This window comes from Malus sylvestris, chromosome 9, assembly GCF_916048215.2.
Source record: "Malus sylvestris chromosome 9, drMalSylv7.2, whole genome shotgun sequence".
Taxonomy (NCBI): domain Eukaryota; kingdom Viridiplantae; phylum Streptophyta; class Magnoliopsida; order Rosales; family Rosaceae; genus Malus; species Malus sylvestris.
In genome coordinates, this window is record NC_062268.1 from 7474180 (window position 1) to 7489212 (window position 15033).

At 36.3% G+C, this 15033-nt stretch overlaps 3 protein-coding genes across 7 annotated transcripts; all 3 read left to right on the forward strand.

Moving 5' to 3' along the window:
- Positions 1 to 1118: 1118 nt before the first annotated feature.
- LOC126583156 (uncharacterized) lies at positions 1119 to 7045 on the forward strand. Of its 5 annotated transcripts, none has more exons than XM_050247454.1 (14): positions 1119 to 1314; positions 2204 to 2335; positions 2454 to 2596; positions 2907 to 2945; positions 3082 to 3174; positions 3268 to 3384; positions 3838 to 3933; positions 4236 to 4349; positions 4582 to 4635; positions 4868 to 4915; positions 5495 to 5645; positions 6013 to 6178; positions 6429 to 6498; positions 6590 to 7045. In XM_050247454.1, the coding sequence occupies exons 2-14, from the start codon at positions 2254 to 2256 to the stop codon at positions 6845 to 6847; spliced, it is 1431 nt and encodes a 476-aa protein (XP_050103411.1). In that variant the 5' UTR covers positions 1119 to 1314; positions 2204 to 2253; the 3' UTR covers positions 6848 to 7045. The 5 variants fall into 5 exon arrangements, with proteins under 5 accessions (XP_050103411.1, XP_050103413.1, XP_050103415.1 ...); XM_050247456.1 differs by having other exon boundaries at positions 1120 to 1314; positions 2204 to 2308; XM_050247455.1 differs by lacking the exon at positions 1119 to 1314 and adding an exon at positions 1367 to 1579.
- Positions 7046 to 7177: 132 nt separating this feature from the next.
- On the forward strand, positions 7178 to 8613 carry LOC126583157 (cyclin-U1-1). Its single transcript, XM_050247459.1, has 2 exons — positions 7178 to 7858; positions 8155 to 8613. Exons 1-2 carry the CDS (start codon positions 7458 to 7460, stop codon positions 8465 to 8467), a joined length of 714 nt encoding a protein of 237 aa, XP_050103416.1. The 5' UTR covers positions 7178 to 7457; the 3' UTR covers positions 8468 to 8613.
- Positions 8614 to 10586: 1973 nt separating this feature from the next.
- Positions 10587 to 14415, forward strand: LOC126583141 (peroxisome biogenesis protein 22). Its single transcript, XM_050247436.1, has 8 exons — positions 10587 to 10887; positions 11611 to 11844; positions 11935 to 11982; positions 12244 to 12300; positions 12403 to 12504; positions 12673 to 12738; positions 13790 to 13891; positions 14017 to 14415. Exons 1-8 carry the CDS (start codon positions 10783 to 10785, stop codon positions 14119 to 14121), a joined length of 819 nt encoding a protein of 272 aa, XP_050103393.1. The 5' UTR covers positions 10587 to 10782; the 3' UTR covers positions 14122 to 14415.
- The last annotated feature ends 618 nt before the right edge of the window (positions 14416 to 15033 follow it).

Genomic DNA, 15033 nt, shown 5'->3' on the forward strand with positions numbered 1-15033 from the left:
GAAGAAAAAATTGATCAAAAAATAAAATAAAATAAAATGAAGAAAAAGTTTATGTTGTGAGCGTGAAGACTGGACTGGTTTAGGAATGATGTTTACATTGTTGGGATGGCTTGATGATACATATAATTATAACCCTTGGTTATCTCAAACTTCAGATGAGTTACAACACACTCGATCAAGGTTGAGAGGTTGAGTATGCGCTTGATTACAAATATCGAATTCATCACGACTCTCGGAAGGTTGAACTCACATGGCAAAACCACTAGCCAATTATTAAAAAAAAAAAAAAAAAAAAGAACCCATCACAACATATGAATATGTGCAGTTCTTGCATTCATAAGAGTTGAAATGGTAGACGTTTTTTCAATCAAGTGTGAAACCATTAAACTAAGTGCCAATTGGTGGTAAAATAATTCTCTCACAAAAAGAAAATTTCTCTCAAACTAATTGTGTGTCGTGCTTATGTTATACCACCCATTTGATCAATTGATCAATTGATCGTGTTGGGTTGTGTTACCCGAAAAAATAAAATACTTCGCTGTTTTGGCGTGTTGACTGCATCTAGTAGTCTCCAGTTTTCGGCATTTTTGGGCTTGTCTTGTTAATTGTTTGTAATCTGGTATATTTATTGCGTTTACTTTTTGACCAGGGATTTTATGCCAACAAAGTGAGGGAAGGATTTTTCTTTTCTGATGCTAGTCATAGGTTGGTGGGAAGGGGAATTTGGAACCAAAAATTAGGTCAATATTTATTGATATTAAAGTAATCACTTAAGACAGTTAAATCTAAAATCTATCTATTGCTTACAAATGAAATAAAGTAACACTAAGCGAGGATTATGATGTTGGTAAATAATGAAATAAATAAAACTAGAAACCGATCAGTAAATACATGTTTTTAAGAAGAATAAGGGTTAAATTTATTAAAATACGTTAATCAATAATAAATGTCACAAAAATACCGCACACAAAATCATTGCAGAATATTTGATTTCAAGAAGAAGGTGACAAGGAAGGGCATCTCTTTCCAATTTGATGCTTCTCATTTTCATCGTCTCAAATAAAATGGACCAATAAATACGTTTTTGATTTCGATACCAAATATGCCTTAAACAACAATTTAAATCCCTAAACTCCCCTTGAGTTATTAAAATTTCAAAATAGGTCCTTTTCTAATTTCTAAATTCTAAATTCTAAATTCTATTACCATTTTACGTCTTCCTCCTCCTGCTTGGTCCTCACTCAAACCCCATCAACCTTTTGCACCAGATCAGGTTCGAGATCCAGCGAACCCGTTAAAGGTTCGCATTGCAAGGTAACGTTTATTTAATCAAAGCCATTTTTTTCTCCCTCTCTAATCTCCGTTTGGATCTGATTCCTGTTCAACTGTTTCAATCCCACCTCTCTGCTTTTGCTCGTTCTGGTGTTTTCTGCGTGTTTTGCATTGCTTTCTGTTGAATTTTGGGAATTGGGTATCGATTGGTTCATCTGAGTTTTTTGAATTTTTGGGGGAATTTGGATTTGGGTTGTGAGAAGCTGTATTCATCAAGTGCTTTGGTGAATTCAGAAGTTTTTATAAGGTGGTTTGCGTAATTCTGATTGTTTAGTTGGTTAACGAAATGGGATTTGTATAAGTTTTTTTAGCATCTAATTAAATGGTGAATTTGGTGCTTGTTATTCATAAAGATAGGATTTTTAGTTGCCCATCAATGCTGGTCGTTTTTTTTTTCTTTTTCTTTTTTCCAAAAGGGGAACAACCGGTGGCAACCATGGTTCTCCATCTGGGTACAAGTCTGGCTTCCACACCGACAGCGGGTTTCGAACCCGAGGCCTCCAGCTTTTAGTTTTAAGGAAGCCTCTTAATCCGTCATTTACCACTCGGTCACCAGCTCGTGGTTATCAATGCTGATCGTTGTTAGTCCATACTTTTATTTCACTGTTAAGATCTTAATGTTGTTGCTCAGATGCGTGGCTTTGAATTTTGATTTTTGTTCAGCTGAATTAGTTACTGTACATATCAGAGCTATGCAGTTTAGACTGCGTCCGGGATCTTAGAATGAAGCTATTGCATCTATGAATCATTAGTTAGAAAGATGTTATGCTTGATATCCCACCTTCCCAAACTTTAAGACAATGGTTTTCCGAATTCTTTTGGTCACTTTATAATGAAATTTTAAATTTCTCTGTGATTTCATTTGCTGCAGTTTCTTGGCTGGCTTAGCGGAGGGAAAATTCCTAGTTGCTAGTTTTATCTATGTTTGGAGGTGTTGCGACAGTGCCTTCCAATAGTCCTCACTTAAGAAAGTCGGGTAGCAGACCTGTTGTCTCTGATCTGGGTACAATTAAGTGTTTGAGTTATGACTTATGAGTTGTGATTGATATATCTACCATGGGGGGGCTTTTGTTTTTTCTTCTCTTGTCACGGCTTTATATTTATAGAAAAAAATCTTTCAGGTACAAGTGAGCTTGAAAATGGTGCAGAGGAGGGTTTCTTGCGTCTGATAGAGGGAAACGATATGAAGGGTGGAAGCATGCCAAGCATACCAAGGAGTACTGCTGCAATAATGCCATCTCCAGCTATGTTATGGAGATTTAAGGTTTCGTTATGATAATATTCTTAGTCTTTCTGAATTACGTTTCCAGTTATTTTCTGCGTAGTTTTGCTGAATAATTGTAAAATTCTCAACTTGGTAGAAGGAGGGAATTTCAATTTATTTTTCATTATTTATTGTATTGAAAAATTGTGAAATGGATGGCCTGGCTCACCAAAGTTGGATAGAAGTGGATCATTTCTTCTCTGCTTTACAATTGTGTTGGGTTTCAGTTCAATAGCATGTGTCATATATATTTACATCTTCTATTTCTTGGCTTTAGTTTCATGGCTTCCTAAGTTGGTTTTATGTACAGGTCCTACTGTTCTTTGCTTGGGGTTTCATTTGTTGCAAGGTCAGTTCTTCACAATTCTATTTTTACTGCTGGTGTGAGGTTTCTGATTTTATTACCAAAAAAATCGACAAGAACCAAAAATACGTTAGTTTTGTGCTGCAAGGATGTTGTTACCAAACTAACTGCAAATTTACAGGTTGGATGGGATTCTGTCATGAGGATGAGTGCGGATCTGCGAGATTTATTTCTATACGAGGCATTTTTGTATTATAATCCTCTACTTCTTGTGGTTAGTTTTCTTATCAGAATTGATTATCCTACCATACTTCAACATTCTTTATCCTTCTATTGAAACATTTTCGTCTGTTTTTGACATGTGCAGACTATGATGGTTTGGTTTTGGGGAGTCAATCTATGGGTTTTTGCTCAAGGCAATGTAAACTATGCCAAAATTTTTGATCTTGATCAAAATCATTTGACCCACAGAGAAATATGGAAGGTACCAGTGCAACAACTCGGTCATCTTGAACTATTAGCCTAATTGTTATGGAGTTATTTTCTGTTTCTGTTTTCATCTGGAACTTTAAAGGTTGTGCTGCACAAACATAAACCTTGGAAATTGCAATGTATATTTTTTTCCTTATGGAAACAATATACGGAATTTTAATTTTCATCTGCTTTGACTGTTTAATGGCATTTTTTTAGAACTTTTCTTAATTTAAAAGTTTGAAGTCCATACTCTCTCTCTCTCTCTATATATATATATTGGAAAAAAGTAATGGTGTGATGGCCTATTTCATCTTAGCTGTTCCTGTTAATGGGAGGTAGCATGTTTTCTTTATGGAATGCTGTTGGTTAACTACTTTTGACATATCGGACATTGAATTTTTTTAATTCTCTTTACTTCCCTGTTTCATTGATTCACTCTTACCATTCAGTATGCTTTTTGCAGTGTGCGACATGGATGACAATTGTTGTGCCGACAAGCATGACAGCTTATCTTTATCTCTATTCGCATGGAGAAGTGTCACTTGCTGCATCACAACCAGTGTAATAGATGCATCCATATAGATTTTGAAGTACCTATTTAAGATAGCATTTGTCTGTGATAAAAAAAAAAAAAAAAAAAAAAAAAAACCCATAGTTCACTAGTTTGAATGACCAAAGCTTCCAAGCCTAAATGAAGTATTTCATTTTATAGAATAAACAGTGCAGATATATAATTATGATTGTTCAGATTATGGTCTACGTACTATTATTTATCATACTGACAATGCTATTGTCCATTTTTTCTCTTCCATCTGTTAGTATCTTGTAATTGGGCTAAGTTTTAATTGCATTCTTCTGCAGGTACTATTATATGCTGCTGTTGCAATGCTTTTGATATTCCCTTTTGACATTTTCTATTTGTCATCTCGCTTTTACTTGTTAAGGACTCTTTGGCGTATAGTTCTCCCATTACAGGCAAGTTTGTTTCTTTCAAACCTAACTGTGGACCTTCTCCCATCTATTTGATTTTGTTTTCTACTTACTCGAAAGTATTGGGAGAACTATACACACTAGAAAGTACAGTTCTCCCATTTAGTTAATGCTCAGTTGCCTAGAAGTGATATATATTCTGGTCTCATTTATTGATTATTGTTGTTTGTCTATATTATGATTAATTACAGTTATGTTACTTATTTGGTGAAAACAGGCAATATCATTTTCTGACTTTTTCCTGGCTGATATTTTGACCTCCATGTCTAAGGTATGTATCCTGATGTTTACTTTTACAATTATACAAGTGGTTTTGCATGTACTAGAGTGCAATTTTTGTGATTAAAAAAGCATATTAAACTTGTTGATTGTTGTGTAGTGTGTGTGCAAGTTTACTGTGGTTAACCTAATAGGAGTGTAGAATCAAGAAATAGTTTGGCATCTATGATATCTGATTGTCACCATGCCTTTTGATTCCAATTGTGTTTGTCATTCCTATGCAGGTGCTTTCAGATTTGGAGCGATCAGTATGTCGAATGGTCCATCGACAGGTTAGGGTTTCACCTTTTCATTGTGATTCTTCTTCTACGTCCTTTTCTCTTTTTGCTAATCACCCAAAAAATTGATTCTTATTCTAAAAGATTGTAAGATGCATTTCAGTGCATAAGAAAATTTGTAGCCTATGCTGAGCATCTTTAACTTTGGGTATAGTAAAATTTGAGCATCCATCTTTCATCTTCTGTCGTTGCCATGAAGCTCTTAGTGACGACTGAGGAGACAATAGTATAAGTTGCTAAAACAAATGGCAGTGATGGAGGAATTGCATCAACCAAACTGCTTACTTGTTTCTTCCTATGCTTTTGAGAAAACTATGGTGCCACGAAAAAATACATTCAAGTACAAATATGTAATTGAAGTTGCACAAAGTAATATGTCAAAAAAGTGATGAGGAGATTCATGTGCTAATACACATAATTTGTTATGTATTTATTTTAAATTGTTCTGTTGCATTGTTCAAGAGATCTTGTGGCGGACACTCTGACTGTGTCCCTTCAGTTCATGTTTCACTTTTGTTTGTTAAAGTGTTGCTACTTCACCTATATTTTATTAAGAGGTTTATATGAAAGCAGGTTGCCACTATTGCATGGTTTGAAGCTGACTCAGTTTGTGGAAGTCACTCTGTTGCAATCCCTGTGGTTCTTGTTTTGCCTTACCTTTTTCGTTTGTTTCAATGCCTTCGACAATATAAGGATACTGGGGAGAAAACAACCCTTCTAAATGGTACGCATACTAGGCCATCTTTCTTACATGTATTTCCTTCAATGGTTCTCATTGGCCTCAAATTCTTTCCTCAATTTGTTTGGCCATATTTCTTCCTATTAGAGATAACCATCATATAATGTAAAAACATCCAGCTATCTTGACTCTGTGGTGCATGCGAATTTTAGCGTGCGATCTTGCAATTCTTATTCTGTGCCCGCTCTCTTAAGTGCGGTTGGCAAGATCATTAAAGGTCTCTGTAATATCTGTGTTGCTTCACTTTATAATCTCTATTTCTATGTTTCTGAATACCTGCCGGTTTGTTATGAATTATTGATGGATTTGTTGCTTCATTACACTACTAATTTTTATCTGCTTCTGGTTTCAGCTTTGAAGTATTCTACTGCAGTACCTGTGATTTTTCTTTCAGCCCTCAAATATCATGTCTTCCCTGAAAAGTGGACGACCTTTTATCGGCCCCTCTGGCTTCTCTCAGGTGTTTTGAACTCTTTGTACTCGTTCTACTGGGACGTGACTAGAGATTGGGACTTAAGGTATGTGAAATGTTTTTGTTCATACAATTACCACAGATTCACTCCACACGCAACCAGATTTAGAATGAACTCATGATCATACAATGGGAAACTTAATTTTCCATGCTGTTTGACGATTGTTTGCTTCTTTGTAAATCAGTGAAAAGGTGTTACGGGGCATATGAGAACATGGATTCTTCATGCTTAGAACTTGCTGCATCCTGAATACTATTTTGTCATGCTCTTTAAATATCTTTTTCCCTTTTCTCAGTGGTTTCACTCGGATTTTCAAGATCAGCAAGCAACAATTCTTGTCAAACCTCATACATGGACGGAAATGGGTAAGATTTAACTCGTCCTTAGAGCTAACGTCTCTAGAGCAATCCTCATTCATTGTTTGCTGTTGAAATCATTATGTGAATTGGGTTGCAGGTTTACTTCTGGGTGATAGGTAGCAACCTGATTCTGCGTTGTACCTGGACATACAAGCTCTCTTCCCATCTCCGCCACAATTACCTTACCGTATTCGCAATCACTGCCTTGGAGATTTTCCGCCGCTTCCAATGGGTTTTCTTCCGCGTAGAAAACGAGGTGAACAAGATGAGCTCTAAATCAAACATTCAGCTTTCCATGGCCGACAATCCAAATGAGGAAGACAGATTACTCGTCTCTAATGGCCACAGCGTATAGACCATCGACCAAATATCGCCTTCCCCAAATCCTCGCCATCCCTAGTTTTGTATAATTTTTTGCCCCTAGAGGGCCCTTTGTTTCTTCAATTGCAACTTACATGAACAAATGAAAAATGTTCCTTGTTGATAAATTGATTAGGCTGTTCAACATTGCAACATTAAGGAGAGAATATATACGGCACCTCATTTTGTGAAACGACATTCGTATAACGCTTCCTTTTTGATATTTTTGTACAAGCGATTTTCTACTTTAAACTAATTCAGCTTAGGGAGAAGGATGTACTGAGAAAGCACATCCGATCCAATCAATGTGGCTATGCTCGCTCGCGTCTTTTGACTCCTCGTCGATATCTGAAAGTATGAAATTTTGAGCCAACAGCAATGGTGCTGCTGTTGAAGAATTTCCACCACATATTTCATGCATTTGGTGCTGGCCAATCAAAGTTCATCTCCAGAGTGTTATGCACACGTGGCAAAGATCCAATTCGTCATTCGTTTACCCCTCAACCCAGATAATATGCACACATGCAAGACCAAACCCTCTTCAAGTATTAACCACCCACACACTTCCCACCTGAGACCACCAACCGTCATGAGTTAATGTCCAAATGTTAGCCGCCGGCGCTTTCACCGACCGCCATAGCCTGCCGGATCCAAGCATCCCGAGAGTGTTAACCATACTCTCTTTCGTTCTTGAAAAACTGGTGGCTCGAAATAACACGCTCGCAGATGACCTGAGCCAACAAATCAATGGGCGGAGCTGTGGCTCGGCGGGGATTGGAAGGAGCTTGGATGTGTTTCACGGCGTGAGGCGCCCGAGCATAAGCATACCCAAGTACTTGGAGAGGCTGTACAAGTACACAGATTGCAGTCCATCATGTTTTGTGGTTGGATATGCGTATATAGATAGGCTGCTTCATAAGCACCCTGACTCTCTTGTGTTGTCCTTGAACGTGCATAGGCTGCTGGTCACAAGCGTTATGGTTGCTTCTAAGATGCTCGATGATGTGTAAGTATTTATACCTGCATCGTCTTTAATTTTCATGAACTGGGGGATTTTGATTTGTGTCAAAGATTTGCTGGAATTTCCAATTTTTTATTCATTTGATTCAGATTGACACCAATTGTTGTAGTTCTAAGAAAAAGACGTGCGAGTAAGAGGCTTGTAGCTCAACTGTATATATATGAGCGAGCATTCACCTCTGCTCCCGAGGTCTTGTGTTCAGTTCTTCCCTCGCAACACATGCCCGAGGTTCTACGTTTGATTATGTTTGTGCTTCTGTTTACAAAATTTTGCACATGCAGGCACTACAACAATGCGTTTTACGCCCGCGTCGGAGGAGTGAGCAATGCTGAACTAAACAAACTAGAACTGGAGTTGCTTTTCCTGTTGGATTTCGGGGTCACGGTGAGCTCTAGGGATTTCGAGAGCTATTGCTTCCACTTGGAGAAAGAAAATTTGCAGAACGGGGCATGCCGAATGATTGAAAGGCCATTGTTAGTCCTCAACGGTGTGGATGATGTACCTGAAATACCAGAAAATGCAGAGAGTAATTCCTTACCACCTCAGATATCAGAAGTTACACTGAGTTCCTCACTTCCTCAGATTGTGGACTGACCCTGATTGATTTTTTTTTTCATGTCTCCTGGTTAACCTTTTTCCTTTATTTACCCTTTTTTTACTTTACTTCCGAGCATCGTAAATGTAACTGTGACAATATTCAAAACTAATAAGACACTGCTATGCGGAAAAGTTAATACAAACTACAATATGTGATTGGCTTGAAATATTGCTAGTTGTATTTTCAGTGTAAGTAAGATCTTATGAAGGCCAAGGTAGTTTGACATCCATTGACGGATTTAACCCCTTCTAATTAAGGCATTTTGACATCCATTCCAAATTTAGAAAATGTAGCTAACAATATATGAAGGCCTAAATTCAATTCTCTTGAGTACAAGGCAACACTTATTTTTTGTGCAGCCAATATCTTAGAAGTATCACCTTTATGTGTTTTTTGTAATATTAATTTTGAATGAAGAACAACCTACATAGTACAATAGGTACACCACTACGTGATATCTTGTGCCAATAAAACAAGAACATGGACAAAAATATATACATGTTTTCATTTAATTGGTACAAAACGTCACTGTAGCGAAACCCGTATCATGTAAGTCCTTGTGGTGAATGTAAACAAAGTGATGTGCACCTTTCTCAATTTTCAGGGTGGTCAGTTGGTTATGTACTTGTATTTTGTATGTTTGTATATAAAAGGATAAACTCTTCTGTTAACGATCATGAGATTGATATGTAAATATGAATTAGTTTAATATGAATCATCATTCCATCACCGCCTCTTCTCACATATGTTAGATGACATTTGTGAATATATAAGTGAGAGGTCTTAGTTCGAATCTTGTAGATGACGAATTCAATATCAAATATGGTTTTACCAAACTCCCTCTACTTTAATGTAAAATATATGATTGTACTAAAAAAATACCATTGGTGAACGAATCAAATTTTAAGTTTACTATGGATAAAGGGAAAAGATAAAGGGAAAAGATAAAATCATAATTCATGTGCAAATTGAGCCTGGAAATCCAAATCCAATTTCTTAGCTGTAAACGCCTGAAAAAACCCTCAATGTCTCTGCATAAATACTCTTTATAAAGAACAAACCCTAATTACACTAAACCCAGACATCAATTTGGTAAAAATGAGTATAGATAAAAATTCATTATGCAATTTTCAGTTTTTGATTTATTGTGTCGTTTGATAAATTGACGACAATTCATATATTGTAACAACTCTATATTAATTAAATAACAAAAGAGTTTTTTTTTTTTTTTTTTTTGTGAATAAACGATATTATCTATATTAATGTGAGTTTAGCCTCACAATGTGCTAACAATAATGAGTTCAAATTTGCTATTGGCAAGAATCGAATCTAAACGAGCAAGTTTCATTCATTCATGAGTTTTGACTTTTTGTTATAGAGATAATATACTATAAATGAGTCCGTAGGATTTAAGGTATGAAATCAATGTCATAAATGAGATTAAAGAGAGAGACTTGTATTTCAAGTCACTTAGTCCTTAAACAAAGTTTCTAATAGTTTGGAAAGTGAACTAAACAGTGATTATCATGAAAGAACAATGTATATCGTTTCATATCTGAACGACACTTTAATATAATGATAAAAATCTCGTATTCAACCATCTTGTATTTTGATTAACCACTATAGAGATTAAAGTTAACATTGTCTCGTGCTATGCATGTGCTTGTCTATTAACAAGTTCACTAAATAATGACCGCTTAATAAACTTAAACCATAAATGCATATCATATGTCAAACATTACAAAGTTTATGTGATGCATTTCACGTATCAAACTTTTTTGTGATTTAAGTAGCCATTTGCAAATCTCTCCAACGTTATATCTCAATACCCTTCGTCTAACTTTTGTGATTCGTTGATAAGTTTGCCTATAAAACAAAGGAAGTTTTATTTTTTATTACACATTGAAAAAAAGAGAGCTTAAACACAAAAGGAGAAGATAAAAAATAAAAATAAAAAAGGAAAACTAATGAAAAGGGCTTGAAAACTTTGAGTTTTAATGATAAAGATAAAATAAAGGGTAAAGTAAATAGTACCAGGATTGACTTTTTAGTGTAAAAATGTGGTTTTTCGTTAAAGTAAACAGTAGTAGCGGGTGCTTTTTGTTAAAGTTCCCAAATAAAAAATCCACAATTTCGCAGCAACGCCTCTCTCTTTTCTCTCACTTTCGTCATTGACGAAAGACACAAGCTTTCGCTCTCTGTAAATTCCAGAGATACATGCTCGATGATGGGAAGGAGGACCTGAGGTCTTCAAGCTGATTCTTCACCAACACTTGCTTCTCAAAACGACGAATTCTCGTTGGTTAAAGTCATGGCCGAGTCTTCAAAGGAAGAGCTGCTTCAGCTCATCAAGCGCTTCGGGGCTTATCTCACTGTCAAGATGTCCAGTCTATTCCCGATCTCCCTCCACAATCTGGTTCGCACCTCAATTTTGTGCCTGGTTTCGTTATCTTTTCGAATTTTCTCACGGATCTCCCGTCAAAAATTGTTCCTTTCTGTCGATTATCTTCAATTGCTTCATGGGGTTTTCAATTATGTTCCAATTTTTGTTTGTTCATTTGATTAGGGTCCATTTGGGTGCTTGTTTTGATGTGGATTGATTTGGGATGTAGGTTTTTTGAGAAAATTTGGTGTGTAAATGGTCCATAACTGGAAATTAGAGGAATTTGGGGATATGACCATATTGGTATTTTGTAGTATAGGGAAAAAAGATATGTACTTGTGAACATTTTGATGTTGTTATGAGTTGGGCCATTGGATTTTTCAATTCAAATGACTTAGTGAAGCTTAATCTTCATTACTTTATCTCCATTTTAAGAATTGTGATGCATGCAGCCGCGACTGTGTCTGTGTCTTTGTCTGCGCCGTGTCTTGTAGTATTCTCAAGAACCGTGGTCATGTATGTTAGTACTCAGGAACCTGTAGTTACCGCATTAGTGTACTTTTTGGACAATGACTGCCTTTGAACTGATTGTCAATGCTATGAGTATAATTGACTAAGGTGAAGAGATAGATACTCATGAGATAGGTGAAGCTAATGCGAACCCTGTCAAGTGATGGGTTGTCTAGAAGTATCAAAGTAGTGCTGGAATGGGAATGCAAAAGTTGAGTTGTCTAAAGAAATTTTATATGGTGTCAGAATTCACGTTCTATTGGGGCAATTGCGGGCTTTGCTGTCGCAATAGTTTTCACATGGAGGCTGCTGAGACCACCGAGTGGACCTCAAAGAAGGCAACCCAAGCGGCAGGCACCTGCATCGAGTAGTTCTGGCATCAGTTCAAATTCAAATGCAACATTGACAACTCCGGGAGTTTCATCTTCAGAGGACTCAAGAACCCAAAACGTTGTTGATGAATTTTTTCAGCCAGTAAAGGTAACTGTCAAGTTATGAGTCTGCCGTATGGGTTTGGGTACCCCTTTGTATTAATATGGTTTATACTGAAGCCGTTTCTTTTAATTACAGCCTACTTTGGGGCAAATAGTTCGGCAGAAACTGAGTGAAGGAAGAAAGGTAAGTGTAGTGCTTTTCAGCGTCTCACTGCATGTTGTGAAAAATTCATGGTGAAGTTACAGAACCTAAGGTTTTACTTTTAGATGTTGCTGTACTTCACAACTAAAACCGCCAAGCTTCAAATGTTCAATAGTGGCTATTTAGCTGGTATTTGATACACTGTGGAGTAATTTAATATACTGAGAATCTGTTTGATTTTTTTTTAGGCAAGAAAATTATTGATTTTGAATCAACAAATTGACCCTTTAAGCTTATCTGTAGGTAACTTGTCGTTTACTCGGAGTAATCCTTGAGGAAAGTACCCCGGAGGAACTTCAGGTGTTCTAATTTTCTTTCCAGCAACATTCTTTCCGTAAATTTGCTGCTAGAAATTGGTACCAAAAAAGGATTAACATTGCCTTTTTACATTGTTCCTGGCAGAAACAAGTTACTGTGAGGTACTCAGTGCTGGAAGTACTCTTGGAGATCACAAAATTTTGTGATCTGTATCTCATGGAAAGAGTTCTTGATGATGAAAGTGAAGTGCGTGCAAGCCTCTGTCTCAATCATTTTACTTGTGCTCTATAATTTTGTATGAGTTTAATAGGTTTCCTAGATTGTTGTTTTACTTCATTTCTTTGCTCATGGTATTTACCTTTTTCTTTTCATTCTCATTGCCATTTATGAAACGATATTGCCTATTGCTTTCAGAAAAAGGTTCTAATGGCTTTGGAAGATGCTGGGATTTTCACATCTGGAGGTTTGGTCAAAGACAAGGTAGGTATATGGATTGATAGCATTATGAGTTAACTTTTAAAAATCCCACCAACTCTTTTGGTTATTCTACTTGCTTCTTGTTGGTTTATGTGTGCATGTAGTTGTTTTTGGCTTTCTCGTCATTTTTTTCGTTCTAATGTCAACCATGAACAAACAAATTTTATTTGAGCCCATAAGGAATACAATAGAGCTTGTGGAATGAAACATGATCTTGGAAACTCACCAGTACTTGTAATCCTGAATTTCACCATTTCCGTGTGGGTCGAATGAGATTAAGGCTTGGTTTGGTACTGAGGTGATTCTGAAAAAAGCTGGGAGTTTTTTTTGTGTTTGGTAAACATTCAGCTTCAGTTTTTTTTACAGTTTTGGGTGAAAAAAAACCAAAAACAAGATGCTGCAAAACCCAGCTTTGAAAAACTGGTTTTTTTCACATCTGTTTTACATTAAAGTTTACCAAACACTATAATACTGCTTTTTTTTCTCAAAAGCATTTTTACAAAAAAGTTTACCAAACACTCTACAGCTTTATTTCACAGTCGCTTATTCTCACAGCACAGCAAAAGTAGTTTTTTTTCAAAGCACAGCAATACCAAACCAGCCCTAAGAGTTATAACGTACGGAGATTGTGGTTTGCAGAAGCTTAGGGGTCAACCCTGGAAGGAAGGCCCAATAGTTGCTCAAATTTCGAATTAACTGTGGTTTGAGTTGTGTTCTTGAATGAATCAACCAATAGGCATATTTTTCAAGTATATTGAGATGTGCTTTCCTGATTGTCTTATTATTTTCTAGTCAGTTTTGGAAGTGTTTTTGTTATAATTGATAAATGAACTTACTATGACTAGTCTTGCATGGCGCAGTGAACTGTGCGATATACTCTCACTACTAGGATACTAGCTTGTCAATCTAGTTTGCGTTTAGAGAACATGACAAAATATAGATGCCCATCTGATATTTTCAATTTTTCAGTAGTTTCCATACATTTCAACTTGCCAGGATGCTGCTATTTCATTCTGTTTCTTGCGTTATTTACAGTCTCGTGATTTGATTGCAGGTTCTCTTCTGTAGCACAGAGAATGGACGGACCTCTTTTGTTCGGCAATTGGAACCAGATTGGCATATCGACACCAATCCTGACATCATATTCCAATTATCGGTATATTCTTATTACTTACCTAGTTTGTCTACACAACATTCTTCGATTTCATTCCCCATGTTCTGATGCATACGCGTCATTTCCATGGCTGTCATCTGAGTTATTCCTTTATTTGTTGGTTACAGAGGTTTATCAAGTATCAGCTTCACATATCTCCTACCAGAACGGAACGGGCTGCTTCTAATGCTTTCAACTCCCCATCCTTGGAACAGTTCTTTGGACGTGTTTGACGCCCCGAGAAACGAAAGATAAGAATATAATGTTTAGGTTTCTATTAGGGTCTTCTTTTCCCCACATTCGGGTTTTGTGTCGATCGTACTTTTGAAGTTCGGGCTGCAGCTTGACAATGCTAAACGTCGGTCTTTATGTCGGTGTATTTTTGTATCCCGTCGTTGGTAGTCAGATGATAGACTTGCTCTGTATCACCGCACTGTTTCAAGGGACAATCCCATTGTTTGAAATTTGTGTAATAGATTGGATCATATCGGAACTCCGACTTGAAATTTTCATGAATTTTTAATTTACTATCCGTGTGCAAGTTGGAAGTTTGAAAGTACTCTTAAAATAACTAAGGTCTAGTTTGGTACAGCTGTGCTTTGAAAAAAAATTATTTTTGCTGTGCTGTAAGAATTAAGCTTATTTTTGTTGTTTCAAGTTTTTAGTTTTTTTTTATCCAAAACTGTGAAAATAAGTTGTTTTTAAGTGTTTACCAAACATCTTTTTTAGCTCAGCTTTTTTTTATACCTGCTTTTTATAAAAGCACATCAGTACCAAATTAGTACTAAAAACTCTTTTGTTGAAAATGTTTTCTGAACCAATTCTTAGTAAAACGAGAGTGAATTATAGAAAAATATTTAAAGTTTTTTCAAGAAGAAGCACATAATTCAATCAAGTGCTATTGGAACCTCAAAATGTTTTCTTTAAAAACAATTTCAGTCATAAATGTACTTAACTAGCCCTAAATTGCAAACTCCATACACCAAAGTAAAGTTTTTCCAAATTACAATTGTTGATGCACAAAATCAGTAGGGACTTTGGTACAACAGAAAGTGTTAAGTTTGTGACATTCGTTAGATTACTCAGGTCACTAGTGTGGATAAGTATGTAAATGGATAGAGATAGGGAAGCAAACACAAGATTTA

Bases quoted from the DNA above. Each gene is read 5' to 3' on its own strand.
- LOC126583156 (XM_050247454.1), top strand. From the start codon at position 2,254: ATGTTTGGAGGTGTTGCGACAGTGCCTTCCAATAGTCCTCACTTAAGA. The intron at 2,597-2,906 runs GTTTCGTTATGA...TTTTATGTACAG, and splicing joins CTATGTTATGGAGATTTAAG to GTCCTACTGTTCTTTGCTTG. The intron at 4,636-4,867 runs GTATGTATCCTG...ATTCCTATGCAG, and splicing joins TTTTGACCTCCATGTCTAAG to GTGCTTTCAGATTTGGAGCG.
- LOC126583157 (XM_050247459.1), top strand. From the start codon at position 7,458: ATGTTAGCCGCCGGCGCTTTCACCGACCGCCATAGCCTGCCGGATCCA. The intron at 7,859-8,154 runs GTAAGTATTTAT...TTGCACATGCAG, and splicing joins TCTAAGATGCTCGATGATGT to GCACTACAACAATGCGTTTT.
- LOC126583141 (XM_050247436.1), top strand. From the start codon at position 10,783: ATGGCCGAGTCTTCAAAGGAAGAGCTGCTTCAGCTCATCAAGCGCTTC. The intron at 11,983-12,243 runs GTAAGTGTAGTG...GCTTATCTGTAG, and splicing joins AACTGAGTGAAGGAAGAAAG to GTAACTTGTCGTTTACTCGG. The intron at 13,892-14,016 runs GTATATTCTTAT...TGTTGGTTACAG, and splicing joins ACATCATATTCCAATTATCG to AGGTTTATCAAGTATCAGCT.